Consider the following 18,394-nt stretch of genomic DNA (forward strand, 5'->3'; position numbering starts at 1 on the left):
TGGCAGAATTCCCAAAGCCCAGAGAGCAGTCTGAAGGGTTTGACGCCACCTCAGGTTCCTTTTTGGGAAAACAAAACAAAACAAACCACCCCCAAACCATCATCCATTCACATTCGGTTCCTCAGTCTGCTTATTACCTTACCACAGTGCTCTCTCTGGGCTTCTGTGGGTTTGGGTGGTTTTCTTTTAGGCCCGTTCTTATCATCTGTTATCTCTCTGGGGACTTTCTGCAGGGTCGTGAGCCACCTCAAAACCTTCAGATAAAGCAGGGGTTACATGGTTTGTGGGTCACCGTTTGTGGTCCTTGGGGTTTCTCGTTCCAGAGGGGAAGCGGATGTTGGTTGTGAGGGTTTGTGGCTAGAATTAACCCCAAGCCACGTTGCACTTGTCTATGCGAGAGATAGGTCCCTGTGGGGACGGCTGCCCCAGTGGGCTGGGCTTCATATTCCTTCCACCCACGTTTGTCTCCCGCACAAATGTGGGTTTCTGAATCAGACTGGTTCCCACTCTCCTTGCTCCTGCACCCCAGGGCTTGGTCGGGTTTTGTTCTTAAGTCAACACGCCCACAGTGGGGCTCGAACTCGCAACCCTGAGATCAAGAGTCACATGCTCTTCTGACTGAGCCAGCCAGACGCCAGCCCAGGTCCTAAAGAGCGAGTTAGGGGGAGTTCATGGTAACATACGCTCATTTCACTTGACTTGCTTGAAAGTGACACCCGTGATGCGGGTTCTGCTTAAAAGCAGAAGGGAAGTGACAGGAAGTGTCCCAGGAAGCTCACAGCCCTGAGAAAAGCTAAGGAAGCCAGTTTTGAAGTGGACGGTGTAGCAGGCAGAACACTGGCTGCCTGGAGAGTCCATACCCTCGTCCCCAGAACCCGTTACTTTGCATGGCAAAGGAGGGTTAAGGTGGCAGGTGGAATTCGGTTACTTACCAGCTGACATAAAGGACAGAGGTGATCCTGGATCACCTGGGGATCTTCCTTAAAAGGAGGGCGGAGGGAGACCCAGAAAGACGGCAGTGTGAGGATGTGGACACCACAGCTGGTCCTGCGGACAGAGGAAGAGCCAGGAGGTGAGGAATGTGGGGGCCCCCTAAACGCTGGACAAAGCAGGAAGCAGATTCTCCCCTTGAGCCTCTGGAAGGAACACAGCTCCGGCTGACACCTTGACGTTGACCCCAAGACCCATTCTGGACTTTGGACGTCCAGAACTCTTAGAGAGTAAGTGTGTATCATTCAAGCACCCCAGTTTGTGGTCATATAGACCAGAGCCAGGGTGCGGGGACCAGGAGCCGACAGACATCTCCGGAACACACAACTGGTCTTGGTGTCAGCCTCATCGAGATCCAAATTCAAGGACAGGGTCTGGTTGGTCTTGCTCGAATCCCATCCACAGCCCGCTCACCAGATATGCAAAGACAAGGGACCCTGACTGAGAGACACATCGAAACTGTAGACAACGGGAGCAGGACGTCCATGCAGGAGCTCCCAGGCTGGTGAGCATGTGGAGGCGCAGGGAGGGGGGTGTTCAGGGCAGCAAGACTCTGGGCCCCTTGGCCAGGCCGTCTCTGCCAGCTGGAGAGTGTCATCACTGACGGCACTGATGGGGCAAAGAAGACATCTGTCTCCTGATGGAAGGCACCATGAAGAAGACAGCATCACTCCCATGGTATTCCTCCTGACAACACATAGCCTGAGTTTAATGATCAGGAAATCACAGACAACCCCGACTGGAGTGCTTTCTATGAAATTCCTGGCCCGGACCCCTCAGAAGGGCCCAGCTAATGAGAGAGAAAGACCGTTTCTGTCCAAAGCAGGTTAAGGAGACATGCCAACTAGCAAAGTAGATTCTGGATGGGATCCTGTGTCAGAAAATAATTTTGTGGGGTTTTTGCTATAAAAGATATTGCCACTGAAAAAATCCCAGTGTCTATAGATCAATATCAGATATTAGTACCATGATTATTTTCTTGACCTTGATCATTGTATTTCGGCTATGTTAGCAAATACCATCACCTCCAGGCGAATCCTGTACCTGTGCTTAGAGAACCAGGGGTTTCCAGGTTACCCTCCGACTACCCTACTACCAGTAGAAGGATTTCTCAAGCTTGGTCTTTCCGAGGCCACGGTGAGAAATGTGTATGTTATATAAGGCTATGCACACGTGTGTGATCTGTGTACGCATGATGCATGTGTGGTGTGTTATGTATCCCTGGGGCAGACAGGGTCCCGTGGTGCCCTCCCAGGATTCCACCTCCTGGCGCTCACACCTTCTCCTGCACTGCTGGACGGAGGCCTCAGTTCCTCTCCGGCTGTCCAGCTCTTGGCAGCCCACGGCTCCATCGCAGGGAGGCAGGGCGAGGGCCAGCGAGCACCTGCTCTCAGTACGGACGCCCGTCAGCAACCAAACCCCAGAACCGGACGTTCCGCCAGGTTTGCTCTGTTCTCCGCCCTAGAAGTGAGTAGCTGGAGGGTGTGGACAGGGGCAGGTGGGGACCGCTGGGGTCCATGCGGAAGGTGCCTACCCGAGTGCATTCATCAAAGAAAACTAACCGTATTTACACAGCCCTGAGCCGTCTTTAATTCCGCCCTCAGCACTCCCCTCCCTCGGCACCGTCGGCATTTGCAGCAGGGCACGGGCCGCTGTTCTAGGTAGCGGAGGGTGAGGAGCAGCATCCCTGGCCTCCACAAGTATCTCAAATGTTACATTTTCTTGTTAAAATATGTGTATACTGATTCCTGAACTTTCTGGTGCGTCCCCTCCCCCAATTTTGTGCGGGACCCAAGTGCCAACTTGGATTCTGTCGCCGAAGCCACACAGCTGGTGGGTCTTCCGCTCTCGCTGTCCTGAGCAGGACTGGCGTCACAAGGCCTGTCCTCACGGCTGTCCCCGGCGGCTCGGCCAGGGTACGGCACGTGCAAGGAAACACTCAGCAGTGAATGGCTCCATTCACCCAGCCAGGCGAGAACTCATTCATCAACACTTCCTCCGGCGAGGTGGTCAGGTTATTCTGTACATGCGCTGGGGGAGAAACCGCGGCTCGGAGAGGTGCCTGAGGGTGTGCCGGGTCCCACAGGGAACCACGAACTTGGCTGGTCGACAACCTCCCCAGCGGTCATACGGTTCTGCACAGTAGCCACCACTGGCTCTCCTGACACGGCCACGGCAGACGGAGCGGACGCCTCCCACAGCAGTTCCCAGTTACGCACTCAAGGCAGGTGTCTGAAGGCCCCACGCACCTGCGGGCTACAGGGCATGCCGCACCAGCTGGCCACTGTGCCAGGTGCACATCTGCAGTCCCGTCCACTGGCCTGAGAAAAGAGAAAAGGGCCGCTAGTGACCCCTATAGGGCGGTGTAGACATGGCAGCCAGCGTTCCCTGGGCACCTGCCACCTTGGGGGTAGTACCAGCGTGACAGTGGTGCTCTCCAGGCTCACACGGCCAAAAGTGCCAGCTAGAGGGTCACGTGGGCATAGCGGTTAGCATTCCTCAGCCAACACTGCCACCTAGAGGGTGCTGAGGGCATGACAGCAGCGTCTTGAGTTCAAGCAGTCAACAGAGCCACTTAGAGGGTGACGTAGGCATGGCAGTCAGTGTTCCTTGGCCAATACTGCCACCCAGAAGGTGCTGCAAGGCATGACACGCAGTGGCCTTGAGGCTCAGGCGACCAGCACTGCCATCCCGAGGGTGACATGGGCATGGACGTCAGCATTTCTTAGCCAACACTGCCACCTAGAAGGGACTGAGAGCATGACAGCCGTGGTCTAGAGGCTCACGCGGCCAGCGCCGCCACCCAGAGGGTGCTGCAGACAGAGCGGCCAGCCTTGGTTGGTCTTGCTGCTCCATCCTGGTACTCAGCCTCCCGCATAGTTTCCACAGGCTCCAAGAGGTTATTTGGGGAGGGGCTGCCCCCTCACAGAGGAAGCACAAGGCATTTCCAAGCCCACGAGGCGGGCACTTTCAGCCCAAAGTCTCTGGGCTGTCTCCTCATCCTCAGCTTCAGGGGCTGGAGCCTTCTCTTTGAGTCCGTCGAAGTACTTCCCAGAAACACCCTCCAGTTCCTCTGCCACAGCCAGGTACGTGCTGGGCTGGGCTGCCAGCTCGGGGCTCTTGACCAGCAACCAGAAGATGGGCCCTGCAATCAGCCCACGGAGCATTCAGTCCACACACAGTCAGGGAGGACAGGAAGAGCCCCATGCCATCCCTGGGGTTGCCCGGGGCCCACAGGCCAGATGTGAGACTGCAGTCCCATACAGCCCCCCCTCCAGGCCTGTGCCTCCCAAGATTCCCTCCACCAGGAGCTCCCTTCCCTGGCACTGCCCAGCCAAATCCCTCCAGATGCAGAGACTGGCCCAAAAGGTGTCTCCCCCAGCAAGTCTCCCTGGCTTTCCCCCAGGCAAATGGAAGCTCTCCCTCCTCAGTCAGCTCTGAGTCCTTACCCTACCCCCATTTTGCTTTAAAATAACTTTTATTTATTAAATGTCTCTGGGGCCAGCCTCAGCTTAAGACCCTTGAAATTTGGCACCCACCCCATAAATGATTTTCAGGATTGTAAATACTAGCTCTAAAGTTCTAAGTATTTATTGACCTTAAAGCTGGTCAGGCCCTGTGCTGGCCCTGTTAAGGCCCATCTCAACCTCCCAACAACTGTAGGAGGACACTCTTATGGTCCTCACTTTGTAAGGAGGGAAACTGAGGCCCCAAGAGGTGAAGTGGCTTCCCTGGGTGGCACCCAGCTAGTTTGGGGTGAAGCCAGCATCCCCCTAAGCACAAGCAGGAGTCAACTCCCTGGTCTCCTTCTCTGAGATTCGGTCTGTTTCATCAAACAGGATCCAGCCTGTTCTCTAGGGCTATTCTGAGGCCAGCAGACTGGTTACACATGTAGAAGTGACTCGTTCTCAGGACCCAGGAAGACACAGGGGAGGGGGCAGAGCCAAGCCGACGACAGTCTCTGGAGTGTGCGGTTAATTTTGTGTCAACTTGATTGAGCTAAGGGATGCCCAGAAAGCCGGTAAAACACCATTTCTGGGCATGTCCGTGAGGATGTGACCAGAAGAGATCAGCACTGGAATCCGTAGATTGCATAAAGACCCGCCCGTGCCGAATGGGCAGCCACCACACTATTAGCGGAGGGTACGAACAGAACGAATTCCCCCTCTCTCTGCGTGAGCTGGAACACCCATCTCCTGCCCCCAGATACTGCTCCTGGCCTTCGGGCTGGGACTTCTGCCATCGCTCCCCCCGGTCGCAGGCCTTTGGGTTTGGACTGGGACTATACCACCAGCTCTCCCGAGCCTCCAGCCTGCAGACAGCAGATCGTGGGTCGTCACAGCCTCCCTGAATGCACGAACCAGCCCCACATGACAAATCTCTCCAAGCATCTATATATATCTTCTTGGTTCTATTTCTCGGCGGAACCCTGACTAATCCCCCGAAGAGAACCCTAGGCCCCAGGCTGTGAGGGCAGGGGTTCCGCTCAGGGAGCCCAGGCCAGGAGGTGGCTTACCGAGTGTGAAGCTGGAGAAGGCGGAGCTATGCATGCCTGTGTGCCTGCCCAGCTCGGTTCTGGCCACACCGGGGTGCACAGCGTTGACAGTCACACCCGTGCCTGGGGAGAGAAGGGAAGAGGAGGGGCGAGGGGGTGGGCAGACGCCAGGTTCACGGCACACCCTCAGCTCTAGGGCTACCCCGTACTGTGCTGGGTCCTACCCTTGACCCCACACCACCCCGCTTGCTCTGAAACTTCCACATCCGGTGGTTTCATCTTGCAAAGCTGCTCTGTTGCATGACTGCCCAGAGCAGAGCCTCCCCAAACCTGGGCGTACATAAAAAATCACCCAGAGGGCTTGAGATGCTCAATCGGCTGGGCTCCACCCCACCCCAGCCCAGGGAACCTGAAGCAGTGGGTCAGGGATGGGGTCTGAGGTGCCCAGTCAGGACAGGCTGCCAGCCGAGCTGATGTTGCTGGTCCACGGATGCTCTCCGAGGAGCAGGGCAAAGGGGAGGCTTCAGTTTCAGCTCTGTGGACGCTGAGGTCCCATCATGTTTTATCCTGTGCATGGAAGGATGCTGGGCGGCTGGATGCCAGCAGCAATACCCGCCCCACCTCCGCTCCCTGAAGCGATGGCCAAGCCATCTTCAGACACTGCCATGGTTGCGCACCACTAGCCTAGAGCACCAACGGCCTAGATGACCGTGCAGGATGAGCACAGACGGCTACGATCGATTAGTCATGTCTGTTTCGGGCACCAGAGAACCAGTGGTATGTGTGTCACACGTCTGCCTGCTCTGTTCCGCGACCAAGGCTTGACCTCAGGGTTGCAGCAGGACATTCTAGGCCCAGAGCTAGAGCAGGAGGAAGGCCTGCGAGGCTCGCCATGCACATACCCTGCAGCCGCCGGCTCAGCTCCTTGGTAAAGAGGATGATGGCCAGCTTACTCTGGCAATAAGCCCCTCTGGTGTCATACTTCCTCTTCTCCCAGTTCAAGTCATCAAAGTCTACGTGTCCCGCGATGTGGGCTAAGGATGAGAGGTTGATGATCCGTGAAGGGGCCGAGGCTTTCAGTCTGTCCAGCAGCAAGTTTGTCAAGAGAAAGTGACCTGGAGGAAGGACAATGAAAAGACAGTTTTCACTGAATTCTTAGCTGGTACATAGGATCATACTAAGAATCGTACCTTCTTTGACCCTCCCAGTAACCCAGGGCTCTCGACAAGGGCCAGTTCTCTCCCCCACAGGACATCTGGCAAGGTTAGAGGTTCCGGTCATCATAACTCAAGAGAGAAGGGGGTGCTCCTGGCATCTGGCGGAAGGCAGCCAGGGATGCTGCTGGACACCCTGCAGTGCACAGGACGGGCCCATAGCAACGAGTGACCCAGCCCCAGACGTCAGGTCCTGCAAGAGCCCCAAGGGGATGGGCTGCCTCCCGCGTCTCCCTCAGCAACAGAATTGCCGGCTGTGCACAGGACTGCCCAATGAAAGACTACATCTCCCAGACTCCTTTGCAGCAATGTCAGGTCATGTGACTGCATCCCAGCCAACTGGGGATAGCAACGTGTGTTAGGGCCTCAGCACGGGGCCTTATTTGGAGAGGGGGTCTTCAGAGTGAAAATGAGGTCACTAGGCTGGGCCCTGACCCAGTGATTGGCGCCTACCCAGTATCTACCCCCCTTGCCCTTACTGAAAGAACTCCAGTCACACCCAGGGTGACAGTGGGTGGACAGAATGAGTGACTGATGGAAAGACAGACTGGAGGACAGACAAAGGGTCACATGGCCAAGAGATGGATGGAGGATCCGAAGGACGGACCGCGCATCCAGCAACGAAGGGAAGCCTCGGAGACCGAGTCCAGCCCACCGGGGACCCCACTCGCATCCGGTTCTGCAACACGCCACGCAGCCCTCAGCCCGGACCCTCACCCAAGTAGTTAACGCCAAACTGCATCTCGAAGCCATCCTCCGTGGTCCAGTGGGGGCACCGCATCACGGCCGCGTTGTTGACCAAAACGTGCACCTGCTCCTCCTCTGGAAGACAGCGGTGAGGGCGGACGCCGTCAGCATCTGAGCCTGCGCAGAGGGCCAGCCACCCCCGGCACTGGGCTGAACAGTGCCTGGAACATTCACGTCCACCCGGAGCCTGCGAATGCAACCCGTGTTTGGAAGGAGTCTTTGCAGAAAGTCATCAGGTTAAGAGAAGGTCACAGCATGGGCCCTAACCTGGGAGGACACAGACCGAGACCCCCCAGGGGGACAGAGACAGAGACTGCAGCAACGCGGAGACCCGTCGAGCATCGCCGGGGACCGGCAGCCACCGCCAGAGGCTGGAAGAGGCAGAAGGCCTCCTCCGATCTCGGGAACAGGGCCGCCCAGCTGACGCCCTGATCTCGGACTTGTGGCCTCCACAACCGTGAAGAGAACAGGTTCTCATCTCAAGCTACTCAGTTTGCTGCACTTGGCGACGGCAGCCCCAGAAGACAGATACACTCCCTGGAGGGCCTTTGCTGGAAAGGGAAAGAAGGCACACCCGCAGGGGCCTCAGGCATCAGACTGGGGGGTTACTCGTGGGAACCCCAGCTCGCTGGACAGCCAGTGCCGCGCCCGATTCCAGACCTAGCACCTTCCTCCCGTATCGGTTAGCGAGGGCCGCTCTGAGAAAGCATCATACAATGGGCCGCTTTAACCGTACTGTGTCCCGGCCCCGCAGGTGGGAAGCCCGGGGTCGGTGCGCCTCAGGGCTGTTCGTTCTGAGGACCGAGGACCACAGGGGAGGATCTGCGCTGGGCTCTCTCCTGGGCTCCTAGGTGACTCAATTCCCAGTCTCTTCCCTTGGGCCTGTCTGCGTCCTCACCACCCCTCCATATGAGGACACCAGTCCCTAGATTGAGGCTTAACCACCTCCCCATAGACCCTCTCTGCAGACCAGGTCTTGTGCTGAGGTCCTGGGGGTCAGGACCCCAACGCACCTTCGGAGCAGACACAGGGGAACCCACATACTCTGGAAGTGCTTTCCAGGATCCGTGGAGACAACAAACTAATTATCGAGCACTGACAAAACAGCCTCTGCCTGGCTGTTGGCTGGCACAGCCGTCGGGAGCTCCCGCCCTGGAGCCCCAGGCTCTACCCTGAGCAGCTATACAACCCTGGCCGAGTCATGCGGCTTCTCTGTGACTCGGTCTCCCCCTCTGTAAAAACAGGTAACGCGTACACGTGCTGGGCCCGAAGAGGGAGAAAAATCAGCACAGCTCCCCGTGTACGACGGGCTCCGATTGTATAAAAAGCCAAGGGAGGGGGCCTGGGCGGCTCTGTCGGGTAAGCGTCCGACTCTTGGTTTCAGCTCAGGTCATGATCTCAGGGTGGTGAGATCAAGCGCCGGGTTGGGCTGCACTGAGTGCAGGGTTCCCTCCCTCCCTCTGCTCCTTCCCCCTCCGCTCATGAAACCTCTCTGTAAAAAAGACAAAAGCTACAGAGTGGTCTCTACACCTGCCTGCTTTATAAGTGCACAGACTCTCCAGAAGGTCACGCGAGGACCCCGAGCACAGCTGAGGAAAGCAGCTGGTAGCCGGAGGCAGGAAGGTGCCGGCTGCACCCCCGTTTGTCCTTTCTGAATGTTTAATCCTGTAAAATGGTACCCCTATTCGAAACATAAAGACGTGAGCCAGTTCTGAGAACATCGGGTATGGAGCGAAATGAGCGAGTCAGGGAGGCGGAGTGTGGGAAAAGGCCGGTGGAATCCCTACACCTGCGGAAAGAAACACCCAGCAGCAGAAGCGGGGTCCCAGGCATCACCCCGCTGTGACCAGACCGGACCAGGCACGGAGCCTGCGTCCCGGACAGCACCCACCCACCTCGAGGGCCGGAAGCTGCAGGAACCGCCGGCTGAGTCAGCATTTCCGCCACCTCCAGCGGGCTAACCCACCTGCCAGCTCCCTGCACACCTGACCACACCCGGGCCTCTGCGCCTTATTGGCTCTGATGCCGACAGAGCTGGTCTTCCTGCAGAGCGGGAGTCCCGCAGAGCAGACTTGCCCTGAAAGGGCCCAGACCACATATTGTTGGCTTTGCAGGCCACATGGCCTTTGCTGCTGCCGGACTAAAGCAGCCGCAGGTAATACGTAAACTAACGGGCACGACTGGGTGCCCAGAACTGTACTGGTGGACGCTGACATTAAACTTCCACATGGTGTTCACGTACCCAGAAATATTACTCTTCCGATTGAGGCAACGGTTGAAATGTAAAATGTTTCCACGTGACAATGGAAGGAGCTATAAAAATGTACAACCTTCACCCGTAGAGACGTGCACCTGTCCGAAAACACCAGCGCCACACCGTGGGACTTGTGGCCACCCAGGACCTCACTCCCCGCAAGGCCGGCGCCCTCCCTCCTACCTTCAGTGATCTTCGCGGCAAACTCTCGGATGGACTTGAGGGAGGCCAAGTCCAGGTGCCGGGCCCTGACGCGGTGATTAAGGGTCTCCCCGCGAATGTCCTTGGCTGCCGCCTCACACTTCTCCATATCTCGACAGGCCAGAATGACATTGCCTCCTGCGAGCCCCGGGCAGGAAAAAATTAGTTTTTAGATCCTCTCCCAGGTACAGATACCCGACACACATGAAAACAGGCACCGTTTACAGCAGCCGAAAGTCAGACACGACCCAAATGTCCACCAGCAGCTGAGTAGAGAGACACAAGGCGTCCATCCAGACCATCGAATCTACTCGGCCACGGAAACGATCATGACATGCGCTACCACATGGACGGACCTCACGAACATGCTCACTGGGAGCAGCCGGTCACGAAAGCGGACGCAGCCGATGATTCCGCTGATGGGAAATATCCAGAACAGGCCAATCTACAGGAGGCAGAAGGATGGCTCCCTGGGAGGAGTGGGAACGGGGATGACCACTAAAAGGACCGAGCTGTCATTCTGGCGAAAACGCTCCGAAACTGACGGGCAACGTTTGCACAACTCTGAGAATATACTAACCACCACGGGTGAATTGTGCGACATGTGTACTGAATTTCTGTATGCCCACAAAAAAATAACTTTGAAAAATTAGAGAAGTGAGAAGAAGCGGGGATTGGAGGAGGACGGGCAGCCACGAGGCGGATGGCATGGATCTATGGATCCTTGTGGATCCCTGTGGCTTGCTCCCTACCATGGGCCCAGCTGCCTCCCCTCACATGGTCCACGAGCGAACTCAGTGGACCCCAGATCTATCCATCCTCTGTTGGGGCCCAGCCCTCTAGATCCAGTGGGGATGTCCCCCCAATGTTACTGCTCAGCCTCTCCTGGGAGGACTACGTGCCCCCTCCTCGGGGAAACGCCATGTGGTTGGGGGGGGGGGGCAGAGTGCCGCCCATCACAGCTTCCTCTGATCTGACCTCAGAGCGAGACAGGCAGCTCCAGGCTGGCCAATCAGGACCCGTTCCCCAGGCCCCCGCAACCCATCAAGCCCAAAGGAAGTTTCCGATCTCCCCCAGCCCTCACAGCTGCCCTGCCACAGCCTTCCCACTCCAGCCAAGAGCAGGTCTGGTCTCCCCGTTGCTCAAACCTAAATCCTTGACTTCTTTTCTGGAGCATGATCCAACAGGAAATCCACTAATTCTAACTTCAAAAGCGATCACTCCTCCTCCGTGGACGTCCTCCATAACCCCAGTCCGACCAGGACAAAAACACTGAATGCACCCAAATCGAGGGGCCTTATAGAACGCCTGACCAGTAAGCCTAGAAGGGCCTGAAACCCGATTCTGAGCCAGGCCCCAGCCCAGCCATTAGCACTAAGTCAGCTACAGTACAGAAGCACACGGCCAGTGCAGAGAGAAAAACCAGCACCAGCAGCCACTGGGTGGCCACAGCCTCCTCTGAGACTCACGGTCTCCCCTGCCTGTCAGGGACACCCATCCTTCTGGCTTAAGCCGGCGGGAGTCTGGTCTCTGTCACTTATTACCAAAACCATCAAACGACTTTACCACCCCCTGGGAACACAAGGCCTCCACCCCAGACCACACACTCCAAGACCAGGTGCCCCCCGGGACTTCACCTCTCCTGGCCAGCTCCATGGCTGTCTGCTTCCCGATGCCCGTATTGGCGCCCGTCACGATGACCGTCTTCCCGGGAATGGTGGCCTTGCTGGGACAGGCCCCGCCCGCAACGTAGTCTCTGTAGGTAAGAAGCGAGGAGGTCACTTTGGTCCACGTGTGCACCCTGACTGTTACGATCTTGGGCAAATGACCCCACTGCACTGTGTTCCCGCAGTGGAAAGGCAGGAAGGACATCTCCTAATTCCGTGGGGGCCTGAGTGGTGTTGCCCATTGTGGTGTGAGGAGGCTCTGCACAGGACCATCACTACTTTGCAGAGACCCACTGGACTGGTTTCCTATGGCTGCTGTAACAAGTGGCCACAGGCTCGGCCAATTAAAACCATGCACAGGTAAATCGACGGGTCTGCAGGCCAGAGCCCAAGATGGGTCTCACCGGGAGAAGGACAGGTGTTGGCTGGGCTGTGCTCCTCCTGGAGGCTCTAGGGAGAGGTGGGTCACATGCCTTTTCCGGCTCCTGGGGTGCCCGCACTCCCTGGCCCACGGCCACTCCTCCTCTGTCTCCAAAGTCAGCGCAGCATCTTCAGGTCCTGACTCTGAAGGACCACTGTGACTGCACTGGGTCCCCACCTGGACAACCCAGGACCACCTCCCCATCTCAGGGTCCTTAACTCAGTGGCACCGGCAGAGTCCCCTATGGCAGGCAAGGAAAGACCTTCACAGGTTCTGAGCATGAGGACATGCACACCTTTGCGAGGCTCTTACCCTCTACACATTCCCCAGAGGCCAAATACTGGAAACGAGCCAATGTCACTGATAGGGGCCGGGCCAAGCAGACAGTGCCACCAGCCTAAGACAGAAGAGCCTCGTACAGCACAGAGAGCACCACCCTCCTGGGGCTAATTCTTTATTTAAGTTAATTAAAAGGAAATAGCCATCCTTTTTCCCCAGGGCATTCTGCTAGTCGTTCATTCTGCCCATCCCATGCTGTCCCTTTAGTATTGTTACTATTTTTAGCTTCGTCAGAACTGAAAGACAAGAGTTTGAATAAAAAACAAACAGCAGCGGATGAATTTTATCACAAGGGGAAATTATTTCCATTTAAAAAAAGAATCATCTCTGGGGCGCCTGGGTGGCTCAGTGGGTTAAGCCTCTGCCTTCGGCTCAGGTCATGATCCCGGGGTCCTGGGATCGAGCCCCGCATCGGGCTCTCTGCTCAGCAGGGAGCCTGCTCCCTCCTCTCTCTCTCTCTCTCTGCCTCTCTGCCTACTTGTGATCTCTCTCTCTGTCAAATAAAAAAATAAAATCTTTAAAAAAAAAATCATCTCTATTTTCTAGAACTTTCAAAAACACCCAGTTACCTTCCCAGAGCTGTAGTGTCATAGATTATAAATCACAAGAGACGGGCCAGCTACACGAAAATGACATTAGCGAGTCAGAAGCAACAAGTTCACCGTGAAGCCTCATCACAGCGCAGGCAAATAAACCCAAAGGTAATTTATTCAAAGAGATTTACAGTCTATGCTTCATGCCTTTAAAACAAAAAAAAGGTATTTAAATATCCCAATTACTTGGAGCCTGGGAGGCTCAATGGGTTAAGCCTCTGCCTTCAGCTCGGGTCATGATCTCAGGGTCCAGGGATAGAGCCCCACATCAGGCTCTCTGCTCAGCAGGGAGCCTGCTTCCCCCTCTCTCTCTGCCTCCCTCTCTGCCTACCTGTGATCTCTGTCTGTCAAATAAATAAATAAAATCCTTATATTAAAATAAAATTCCAATTACTTTCAGGCCTCCCAGCTAATCTCTTGTATTGTGTAAGTGTAATAAAATTATATATTGCCAATTCTTTTTTTTTTTAACGGTAACACAGGAGCTGTACACTCTTCACAGGTGTTTAAGGACCATATTGTTAACTGTAAGCCTAACACAGCCGAACTGGGAGCGCTCAGTAGCCATGCGTGATGGTGATCATCATGGACCGCACAACCCAGACACACTTCCATCCGCGGAGAAAGTTCTACCAAACAGTGCTGCTCCAGAATATTCGGGAGCCGGGTTTTCTGTGGGGTTTTTTTCTTTTTAAGTGCATTAGCCTAGAAAAGACAAGAACTCTGTGTGTATCCCATGCAGTACAATCGTTTTGTTCACCGAGCTGGGCAATCCGGTTTGCGTCTCTGATTGCGGGTAACGAGAGCTTAGGGGGCCCCGGGTGACGCATGGGGTCCCCCAATGCCTGTCTGCAGGATGGACTCAATAATCGATGACCAGAAGGTTTCCAGGGCCCAGGCCCGGCCCTTTCCTCGGGGTGACCTTGGACCGTGACCTGCCCTCGAGGCCCGCCCTAGGTTTGCCCCGCCTCACCGTCTGCATCAGTCCTAGGCCGGCGACCCTCAGGCCACCTGTCCGCGGCCCGTCCCCACCTGGAGGCCGCCGACCCGCCCACCAGGGGCGCGCACTCACCGGAGCAGCACCGCGCCACCCACCACCGTGCCCAGCACGGACAGCGGCAGGACGTAGCGGCTCATGCCGGGCAGGAGCTGGGGTCCAACGCCGAGCCCCCCGCGGGGTCTTTCGGAGGAGAGGAGCTGGCAGCCGGCGACCCACGTGGAGAAGGGCAAGCGCTGCTCTGCCCGGAGCTTCCGGAAAGGGGCGGGGAGCTGTAGGCGGGGCTTCAAGGGGCGGGCCTGCCCTGAGCGGGGCCTATGAGGATGGCCGCTGCAGCCAGGAATGGGCGGTTCCGAAGCCGTGGGCGTGGCCGCGGCCTGGGGGCGGGACATGAGGAGCGAGCCTGCGCACTGTTCCATGACGTCACGCTCGCGGTGCTGTCACCGCGCGGCTGTTCCACGAGAGTCAGAGTTAGGGTCCTGCTGCTTCCGCCGCGCCCCGCGTTGCCGCTCGCGGGCTGCGCTCCTCTGTGTGCCTTTCCCATATATCAGCCTCTTCACACCTCAAGTGCGTGTTCACCACTAGCACCTTCCTCATGGACGATGAGAGAATTTGAGAATTTCGAGGCTCCAGGCCGGGACCACTGGCCTGGGGCTTCCCAAACCCCTGGGGTCCTGAGGGAGATCAGGGCAAAGACTCTAGAATCCGAGGGAGGAGGGGCTGGGGGTCTGGACTTCCGAGTCTGAGGGAGGAGGTGCTGGGGCTGGAATCCCGGGTCTGAGGGAGGAGGGGCTGGGGGTCTGGACTTCCGAGTCTGAGGGAGGAGGTGCTGGGGCTGGAATCCCGGGTCTGAGGGAGGAGGTGCTGGGGCTGGAATCCCGGGTCTGAGGGAGGAAGGGGCTGGGGGTCTGGACTCCCGGGTCTGAGGGAGGAGGGTTTGGGTGTCTCAACTGCTGGGTCTGAGAGAGAGGAGGAGATGGAGGCGAGGACTCCTGGATAAAATATTCTAAATGCATACAATGGGTCATTATCTAAGAAAAAAAAAAAAAAGAATGAAATGCTGGCAATTGTGACAGCCGAGATGCGCCAGAAAAGTATCATTCTGCAGAAAAGAAGCCAGTCGCAGAAGACTGCATAACGTTTGAGTCCAGTTATATGGCATGGTTCTAGGAAAGACAAGCCGGTAGTGAAGGAAGGAAGATCCATGGTCGCCAGGGGCAGAGGGGGAGGAGGAAGTGATTGCCAGAAAGGGAACTTCTTTGGGTTTTGGAAATGTCTCTCTTGTAATCCTACTGACAGTTCTATGCATGACCGCATGCATTTGTAACATGTTATGGACATTTTCACTTAAAAATAGTGACTTTTGTTGCATGTAAATTATCCTGCAACAAAGGTGACTCAAAAGAACTGAAAATTTTCTCCAATTTTGTTTTGGATATCTTTTGACTACAACTAACTCTTTTTTTTAATATTTTATTTATTTATCTGACAGAGAGAGGTCACAAGTAGGCAGAGAGGCAGGCAGAGAGAGAGGGAGAAACAGGCTCCCCACTGAGCAGAGATCCTGATGCGGGGCTCTATCCCAGGACCCTGAGATCATGACCTGAGCCGAAGGCAGAGGCTTAAACCACTAAGCCACCCAGGCGCCCCATACAACTAACTCTTGATTTATGAATCAGTCTGCTTTGTCTGCAATCAACAGACATATTTGAGAATTCTTATGAGGTGAGAAATATTGCCTTGATAAATTATTTCCAGATGCCCAAGAGGTTTTCGAATTGGATTGGACAACAAATTTGATGTGACATTTTGTAGACAGAATGAAATTATTCACTTTAGGTCTGCAGCTTTTGCAGTTTGGAGCTAATTTTTTTTCTCTTAGAGAGATATTGCTTATCTCTGTAATGCTGTGGTAACTGTGAGCTCTGTGTGCCCTCCTAGACACAGGGCACCCAAAGGGAACACAACAGCACTGGGTCAAGGATCTGTGATTGGAGTCTCAGCCTAAGAGTGAGGAAAAGTTTCCCAGAGGAAGGGAAACATAAATAGGGTTTTGAAGGATGAGTAGGAGTTCTTTAAGTGGACCAACTGGAGAGAGACAACTAGACAGATGTCACAGCATATTTGAAGGCTAGGCATCAGGACGCAAGTTGCTTGGGGAGGGACACATATTTGGGATGATAGGCGGTTGGCTTGAATGGGGAGGCGGCTGGCAAGAGATGAGACTGAAGGGAAATTTTTAAAGAAAAAATAAGCAATAATACCAGCTGCTATTTATTGAGTACCAATGTATGTGCCAAGTATTTAACTGACACAACAAACCAAAGAACAGGTTTGCTGTTGGGGATGTAGCAAAGGTAACTGGGTTTGGCAAGAGGCCTCTCCCCTTTCCAAGACTGTGGGAACTCATGGCTTCTGGCCATGGAGGGAGCAAGGCCTGGGAAAGGGGAAGGTGGCATGAAGGCTGTGGTAATGAACCCCAAATGTTGATCTACACACATCTTGTTTCAAATTCCTGCTCTACCTCTTACGTGTGCATTGAGCAGTGGCTCCCCTTCTCTCAATTTCTGGCTCCTCTTACCCACCAAATGGCAAAGAGATAGTATCCTTAATACCTAAAGAGCTCTTACAAATCTCTAACAAGAGAAGGGAGCATAGGCAAATGGTATGATGGGCTATTTGCAAAGAAGTGATGTGAACACACACATGAAACTATTCAGCCTTCCTAGGAATCAAAGAAATGCTCATTAGGGTAATTATAAGATGGGATTTTCACCTATCAGATTGGCAAGGTCAAAACAATGCTAATAGCCTGTGTTGGCAAGGATGTGGTGACATGGGGACTCATACTCGCCGGTGGAAGCCTCCTAAAAGGCCGTTCAGCAATTCATGCCAAAACCATTTGTGCATGGGAGCACCTGGGGGGCTCAGTCATTGAGCATCTGCCTTTGGTTTAGGTCATGATCCCAGGGTCCTGGGATTGAGCCCCACATCGGGCTTCTTGCTCAGCAGGAAGCCTGCTTCTCCCTCTCCCACTCCCCTTGCTGTGTTCCCTCTGTTGCTGTCCCTCTCTGTGTGTGTCAAATAAATATAGTTTAAAAAAAAAATTCACACATATATTTCCCTTGTAAGAATTTATGTTAAGGGAGTAGTCATTTGGAAAGAAAGACACTTTGGAAAATTTGCCAGAAGCAAATAAAATTAAGCTCAATGCCTATCCATAGAAGAGGGGTCTACTCTCTACTATTCTAACTTCTACACTCCTTTCAACAACTATGTCATAAGCACCCACTGTGTCCCAGACATTGAACTACACGCTGGGAATCTGGCAACAAGGCAGAATCATGGTCCCTCCGAGATACTGACAGTAAAATTAATTCCTCTATATGTGGTTCCAGACAGACTCTGTCTGCAGCTTTATCAGGCTCAAATGTTTAAGAACATACACGACTTCTTCCTTAACTGCCAATAGGGGGTCGGGGAAGATACGCTGATTCATTCTCCATCTCTCTCTCTCTCTCTCTCTCTCTCTCTCTTTTTAAGTGTCTATACTGCAGTGCATACTTTTAGAGTTAGGAAAAAAAAAAACCTATAATATTCGGCATCGGGTCTCTGCCAGGCAAAGAAATGGGTGATTTCACTGTTTTTCACTTCCTTGTTCATGTGCCTTTTCTCACTGCATGAAGATGTTAAGCCACATGAAATAAGCCAGTCACAAAAATGCAAATGCCATATGACTCCACTTGTTTGAGGTCCCTGGAGGAGACAAAATCCTAGAGACAGAAAGTAGAATAGTGAGTGGGTGCAAGGGGCTGGCAGGTGGGGGGAAGTGGGGAGTTAGGGCGCAGTGAGTACAGAATGTCAGGTTTGCAGGATGAAAAGAGTCCTGAACGTGGATAGCGGTGATGGTTGCACAACAATGTGAATGTGCTTAATGCCACTGAACCATACAGTTGAAAATGGTTAAGATAGTAAATTCTATGTCATGTGTCTTGTACTGTACTTGAAGGAGGAGAAGGAGATCTGAGGAAGGAAGGGGGAAGATGAGCACTGTGTGTTCAGACGCCAGTTCTCTCAATTTTGAGTAAAGCCCTTCCTCTCTGAGCCTTTTTCCCCTTCTATCATCTACCTCAAGGGGGTTTTCTGCAAAGGACAGGATAGTAAATAATTTCATCCTTGATGGCCATATGGTCCCTACTGCAACTATTCTGCCATTAGAGCAGGAAAGCCACCAGAGACAAGATGCACACAAATGAGCATGGACGTGTTCTAATAAAACTTTATTTACAGGAGCACCTGGGTGGCTCAGTGGGTTAAGGCCTCTGCTTTTGGCTCAGGTCATGATCCCAAGGTCCTGTGATTGAGCCCCGCATCTAGCTCTCTGCTCAGCAGGGAGCCTGCTTCCCTCCTCTCTCTCTGCCTGTCTCTCTGCCTGCTTGTGATCTCTGTCAAATAAATAAATAAAATCTTGTTTAA

The 18,394-nt window shown here is 54.3% G+C and overlaps 2 protein-coding genes across 4 annotated transcripts in view; both read right to left on the reverse strand.

The window, feature by feature from the left end:
* GP6 (glycoprotein VI platelet) overlaps positions 1–996 on the reverse strand; it is a 36,104-nt gene extending 35,108 nt beyond the window's left edge. Inside the window, exon 1 of the mRNA XM_045989169.1 lies at positions 933–996. Coding sequence (XP_045845125.1) covers positions 933–942 — 10 coding nt within the window. The 5' untranslated portion in view covers positions 943–996. The remainder of the gene's footprint in view (positions 1–932) is intronic.
* On the reverse strand, positions 949–14,151 carry RDH13 (retinol dehydrogenase 13). Of its 3 annotated transcripts, none has more exons than XM_045989171.1 (7): positions 13,994–14,151; positions 11,539–11,657; positions 9,884–10,039; positions 7,417–7,521; positions 6,388–6,600; positions 5,507–5,608; positions 949–1,047 (listed from the first exon to the last, which is right to left on the reverse strand). In XM_045989171.1, exons 1-7 carry the CDS (start codon positions 14,056–14,058, stop codon positions 965–967), a joined length of 843 nt encoding a protein of 280 aa, XP_045845127.1. In that variant the 5' UTR covers positions 14,059–14,151; the 3' UTR covers positions 949–964. The 3 variants fall into 3 exon arrangements, with proteins under 3 accessions (XP_045845127.1, XP_045845128.1, XP_045845126.1); XM_045989172.1 differs by lacking the exon at positions 949–1,047 and adding an exon at positions 1,064–3,311; XM_045989170.1 differs by lacking the exon at positions 949–1,047 and adding an exon at positions 1,064–4,135.
* Between the last annotated feature and the right edge of the window lie 4,243 nt (positions 14,152–18,394).

This window comes from Meles meles, chromosome 19, assembly GCF_922984935.1.
Source record: "Meles meles chromosome 19, mMelMel3.1 paternal haplotype, whole genome shotgun sequence".
Taxonomy (NCBI): Eukaryota; Metazoa; Chordata; class Mammalia; order Carnivora; family Mustelidae; genus Meles; species Meles meles.

What these genes read in the sequence shown, in the direction of transcription:
- RDH13 (XM_045989170.1), bottom strand. Translation starts at nt 14,058, where the DNA reads ATGAGCCGCTACGTCCTGCCGCTGTCCGTGCTGGGCACGGTGGTGGGT. An exon ending in CATGGAGCTGGCCAGGAGAG is followed by an intron (nt 10,040 to 11,538) that starts GTGAAGTCCCGG and finishes CGGGGCTCGCAG; the next exon opens with GAGGCAATGTCATTCTGGCC. An exon ending in CTTCTCCAGCTTCACACTCG is followed by an intron (nt 4,136 to 5,506) that starts GTAAGCCACCTC and finishes GGCTGATTGCAG; the next exon opens with GGCCCATCTTCTGGTTGCTG.